Source organism: Dicentrarchus labrax, unplaced genomic scaffold (genome assembly GCF_905237075.1).
Source record: "Dicentrarchus labrax unplaced genomic scaffold, dlabrax2021, whole genome shotgun sequence".
Classification (NCBI taxonomy): domain Eukaryota; kingdom Metazoa; phylum Chordata; class Actinopteri; family Moronidae; genus Dicentrarchus; species Dicentrarchus labrax.
The window spans coordinates 10952259-10958071 of record NW_026136711.1 but is presented as its reverse complement, the minus strand read 5'-3'; the positions used below and the strand labels follow the sequence as shown (position 1 = coordinate 10958071).

Sequence of the window (5813 nt, the reverse complement as noted above, 5' to 3'; positions counted from 1 at the left end):
GTGTAAAAACAACATGTTTCCATCAAAATGTATATAATGTTTAAACAAAATTTCGAGTAAATCTGCAAATAAAATTTTAAAAAGCATATGAATGCTTGTTTCTATCCAATACCGTTATGCAATTATTAGGAGCTGGTCCACTGAGATAAGCAGTAGGTGGCACCAATCCTCCAGAGAGAAAAGGAGAAAAAAATGGGGGAAAAAAAAGGTAAAAATCATCTAGAGCGAGCATAAAAATGTTTAAGATTAGTTTTTAATTCCTGTGTGTAGATCAGATCAGGCACAAAGCAAACAGCCCAATTTGAACAGAAAGAAATATCAGGTAACCCTCACAGAGGAGAAAATATAGGTCAAAACAACAACATCCTGCACCATTTGCCTCTCCACGGGGTGACACAGAAACCAATCAACTTGACAGCGGTCTCTGATCGGCAGAGGGCTTCCATCTCCCCCCCCACCATTTAGTCTCTGTCAGCCCCAGTGTGGCTGGACCACTGGTCCCATTTCTGGATGAAACACGGTCTCCATCCTAATTAACCCAGATGTGGATATTAATAAGATGAAAGCAGGTCTAGACTAGAAACGGGGCAGATTGAACGGAGGTCCTGATTTCAGAATGGTCACACTGAAGTGGGACACCTTCGCCCCTCCTCTGACAGGGGAATAAAGTCTGTTTCTATATAAAAAAATACCCCCTGGCCCTTTTTAATTGCTCCCACTCTCCAGAGGTTTGAGTGCGATGAGAAGCTGAGAATATCTACAACGGGAGGCTGGATCACATGAAGACAGAAAAGAAATGTCAGGTTGATGGGAACATATGACAGCTATTACTTTGAGAATTTTGATGTTTTGTTTTTGACTGACATGACATCTTATTGCGAGAAGCTTCAGCATCCATAAGGGCATAAAGATAAATTCTGTAGCCTATGTGGCTATTAAAAGAAACCCACTGAACAACATCCATCTCATCCCTGTCGGTGGAAATGATGCTGCTGCTCCTTTCAGATTCATCTGTCGTGTGAGAAATGGGACTTATGTGGCAAGACAAGATTACAGCTGCAAGACTGTAAATCTGGTGGGAACAAGCATCATGATGAAATGGATTGTACAAGTGAAATAAAGGACAGGAATGTCAACAAGTTTACTCTCCCAGAAAAAAACCTTGTTTTTTTTTTCTGTCTTCAGCTTTAGTTTTCATTGCATCATCTTACACTGAGCGGGAGACAGTTGCAGATCAGGAGACACTGGGGGGGAGGGCGAACAGGAAACAATGACGGGCATAGACATGACTCATCCAGCTGATTATCTTTATGGAGCCACCAACATGTTGCATTGTCTTGTTTTAATGAGTGGCTGAGTTAACCAAGATTTCACAGAAACCGAAAATAGACCAAGATGCAAACTAAATAAACAATGTTTCACATAAAATTTGGAGAAAATGCACCAGGCTTGACAAAAATCTTTTCTCCATCATTCAGAAACAAGTCCATCTCTTCACATGAAAACAAACATGATATGAAGTGTCAGTGTCAGACTAATTTCAGTACAGAACAGATAAATCTAGTGGAAGGAACCGAACACAGCAGTTGGCACCACAGTGGCACTCTTTCCTCTGGAGTCCATCTGTCCTACTGGCCTGTATGGCAGCGTCACTCTGAGTGGACAGCAGCTCTACAGGAGGTTGGTTACTGTACCCTCCTGAGTAGTCAAACGTCAGCTCTTCTTGCGCATCGATGTTCCGTCCAGCAAACAGCGCCAGTTTAGGAACCACCGAGTGCACACGGACTGGCTGCATGAACAGGTTTGGCTGGCAGCAGTGGTTGAGAAAGCGGCCTACGTTTCCCACCACGGCAGGGTCCACAAACGTCTCAGTGATTGAGCCTGTGCCTGCGTGCTCCCTCACGGCAATAATGTAGTTGTTTTCCTCGGATTTCTGTGCAAGCTGTCTGCGCCTGGCCTCCTCAAAGCTGATCACCTCTCCTGCATACTCGCACACAAACGTCCCGTGTGGGATTGCCTCCAGTGTCCGTACTCCCCAGCCCCTGTTCTTGGTGCTGTAAACCTCCAACCTGATTCTCAGTCCTCTCTGCACCACCCGGTTAGAGCAGGCGTCGCTGCAGGTGCAAAGGGCGTTGCACTCAAACGAAGGCGAGCAGTAAGCGCAGTCTGGTCTGCTAAGGTTCAGCAGTGTGCCGGTGCTGCCGTATGCCTGCCCATGTGTCTGCAGGCAGGAGCAGCTCTCAGGAAAGCAGGAGTGGGAAAGGCAGGAACATCCAGGAAGGGTGACTTCACTGGGGTCAACAGTGCATCCTGGTCCCTGAATATTATCTGGGGAATACTGGAGGATGAAACAAAGAGCAATCAAAGTTTACCAAATAAGAAATAAACCAGAAAGACGTTTAAAAAGCAAATAAGGCCAATATGCCCATAATTCCTGGAAATTTTCAATTTACAGCTGAAACAATTAATTAGTGTTTTAACAGAAATTTGGATTTTAATTTTTTTTCCAGCAGGAATGCCAAACACACACAGTCTCCAGCTTCTCAGTTGTGACGCTTTCCTGCCTGTCTCTGTCTTATGGGAACATAAACTGAACATTTGGGTTTTTGACCGTTGATCAGACAAAACAAGACATTTGAAGACGCCACCTTGAGCTTTACGATATCGTGGCAGGCATTTTATAGACTGAAAGTTTAATTAGGAAACTAATCTGCAGATAAATAGTAATTTCAGCCTTAAATCTAATCAATTTATTTAAATTTATGGGAAGCAAGCACAGTTCTTAATGCTTTGCAACTGCCAGCTTGAAACCAATTAACCTAATTCAACAACCACATTATCACATACAACTATAGTTTCACCGCATTCAGCAATGATTTGTCTTTTTTCCAACTGGCTGCACTGTAATACAGTAAGAAAGGTCTCTCAGAGCATCATGAGCAAGGAGTGCTATCTAGGACACGTCCTGTGGTTCTAGAGAGGCTATTTTTTGATTCCCTGTACTGTAGTCAGAGGATGTGGCTGTGGCCTGCGATGATTTGCTGCCATCTGCGGGTATAACAATGCATTTCACTTGATAGAGTTGATAACCACCAGGTTTTGATTAATTCATGCCACAGCTAGGTTTTCTGTACAAAGGATGAGTAGGACTTAAAATAAATTATTTATAGTTATAAATTAACCATAAATAAATCGATATTTATCAGGATATTGTTTCCCATTACGCAGTGTCGCGTGTGGTGGTGCTATGTAATGAAAATGAAAAAGCACATACTAACTATTGACTCTTACACCAGTGTGTTTTCTTAATCTTTGAGCTTCTACATAATAGCAGCATCACAATATCACCACAGTTCTTATTCTTATTAAGGGGAGAGAGAGTGGATGACGTGCAGCAAAGGGCCACAGGTTGGAGTCAAACCCATGGCCGCTGCTGCAAGGACTCAGCCTTGGTACATGGGGCACCAACTCTACCAGGTGAGCTGTGATTTGCATATTGCACTTGGCCATGTTGCTATTTTCGCCGCGCAAGAAGAGCTGACGTTTGACTACTCAGGAGGGTACAGTAACCAACCTCCTGTAGAGCTGCTGTCCACTCAGAGTGACGCTGCCATACAGGCCAGTAGGACAGATGGACTCCAGGGGAAAGAGTGCCACTGTGGTGCCAACTGCTGTGTTCGGTTCCTTCCACTAGATTTATCTGTTCTCTACTGAAATAGTCTGACACTTCATATCATGTTTGTTTTTATGTGAAGAGATCTACTTGTTTCTGAATGATGGAGAAAAGATTTTTGTCAAGCCTGGTGCATTTTCTCCAAACTTATGTGAAACATTGGCTATTTAGTGTGTATGTCAGTGGTTCTCAAACTGTGTGGTGGGCCCCATGGTGGGCCATATGGAGTCAAACTATGTTAACTATAAAAATTGATGAGTGAATGAACTTATTTTGGCTTCTGACGGGGTCACGCCAGAAAGTGTGAGAACTACGGATTTTTGTTTAAAAAACGACTGTCAGTCGAATTATCATTGTAGTATTTTATAAAGGATCGGTAATGGTTGAGCTGCAGTGTCTCTTTACATCAACATGTCAGATGTAAAGGGGAATGACACATACAGCAGCAGCTTTAAAGAACAGCTCTTTGGATGCATCTACTGTACGTCCATCTGTTCCCACAGGACGGGAAGAGAGTGCAGAGAGAGAGTCTACAGGTGTAGGAACATATTAAAAAATATCGTATCGCGATATTTTGTTTTGTGATATTGTATCGACTGTAAAAACCACTGTATCAACTTTTGTGTTCAAACCTCCAACCGCTGATATCAGTGTTATAAACATAAGCTGAGATCTGTGATATTGGATGTTACAGCGACTGTGATAAATACAAACACAGATCCCTCTGTTCTGCTTGCATACAGAGGTAACTCAGATTATACGCATATGGTGGTGTGCTTTATACTAGCAGCTGTCAGTTTTCCTAAAATTAGATTTTTTTTCACAATATCTCGCCTTGTATACAGTATTGCAATATATCACAATATATTGAATTTTAACCCTTGTATCCTATCGCCAGATTCCTGCCAATACACAGCCCTACAAGAGTCCCGATTTATTCTCACTGGAAGTCACTTTTGATTGGTGGACTTATTATGTGCTGTCATTCATAATTGATAGGCAGGTTTATTCTCTTGCTTGTAGCAGATATGGAAGGAGGTCACACTGCTACACACCAGTAGGCCTTTTTTTTTTTTTTTTTTAAAGCATTGACACAGTAAGAAAAACTAATGTGTAAATGATCAACTGAATGATGGCTCAATTCCCTTTAGCTGATATACTTTCTAGGTGCTGGTACAGTGCGTGCTGGCTCACTGTCACAGCTGACTTCCATACAGAGCCATCGTTAATGCTATTAATAACACCGTTGTTTCCTCCACTATGACGGGTCTGTTTGAAGAGAAAATAACGTCTTGATGTAAGTTAGTTTGTAACTTTCTGTGTGTACGTTACTGCAACATTTACTCTCAACTCTTCTTCTACGGTGAGAGTATGCGACTTAACGTTACCTGAAATTCAGGAAATGTCTTTCCACCTGAACTCCCGTCGATCAAAACAGGAACATCTTCGAGGCCGTTGCTCAGATCCACATCCCTGTCCACATTCATATCCGAAGTTTCCACTGAAGCAGCGGGGAAACACACTCCAACCTACAGGCTGCAACTTCCGGTAGTAGAAACGCGGGCGCGCTCCCCCTAGTGGCGTATGTCTGTTATTACACCACTGTAATTATTAACCGCGTGGTATGACCATCTGGTCGAACTCGCTACAAAGTGGACAGGAGCTCATTAAGGACAAATACAAAACAGCATGGGATAATTGTTTCATCTGAAGTACTGTGAGGGTGGGAGCATTACTTACCTACAAAACAGTCTCACAGTCTCACAGCTATTTACTCCGTTTATTTATAGGCTGTCCCATTTGTACAACAGTGTTTTTATTTTTTATTTCTTTGCTTCTTTTATTTCCTTGCTAAATTGTGTCCTCACATCTCCAGTCGTTCATCATCAGCATCCCTAAGCACAAGTAGTTTTACAGTAATGGATTCAGACTACTGCAGTAATGTCATAAGGCCTGCAGGTGGCAGGGTTCGCCAATGTATTCCTCTTTTCAATCCAAAGCTGACCATCTGCATGAGCAAGAGAAATAAATGCTTAAACAACAGAAGGAATCAGTTTCAACAAGCCAAAATCGTGATATTGTATTTAAAATGGTTTAAAATATGTTCTACCTATCCTAAGTCTTTAATGATGAAGTCCTC

General features: G+C 42.3%; 1 protein-coding gene across 1 annotated transcript; it reads right to left on the bottom strand.

Annotated features, from left to right (window-relative positions):
- Nucleotides 1-235: 235 nt before the first annotated feature.
- Nucleotides 236-5207, bottom strand: setmar (SET domain and mariner transposase fusion gene). Its single transcript, XM_051414150.1, has 2 exons — nt 5062-5207; nt 236-2338 (listed from the first exon to the last, which is right to left on the bottom strand). The coding sequence occupies exons 1-2, from the start codon at nt 5158-5160 to the stop codon at nt 1541-1543; spliced, it is 897 nt and encodes a 298-aa protein (XP_051270110.1). The 5' UTR covers nt 5161-5207; the 3' UTR covers nt 236-1540.
- Nucleotides 5208-5813: the final 606 nt, after the last annotated feature.

Bases quoted from the DNA above. Each gene is read 5' to 3' on its own strand.
- setmar (XM_051414150.1), bottom strand. From the start codon at position 5,160: ATGAATGTGGACAGGGATGTGGATCTGAGCAACGGCCTCGAAGATGTT. The intron at 2,339-5,061 runs GTAACGTTAAGT...TTCATCCTCCAG, and splicing joins AGACATTTCCTGAATTTCAG to TATTCCCCAGATAATATTCA.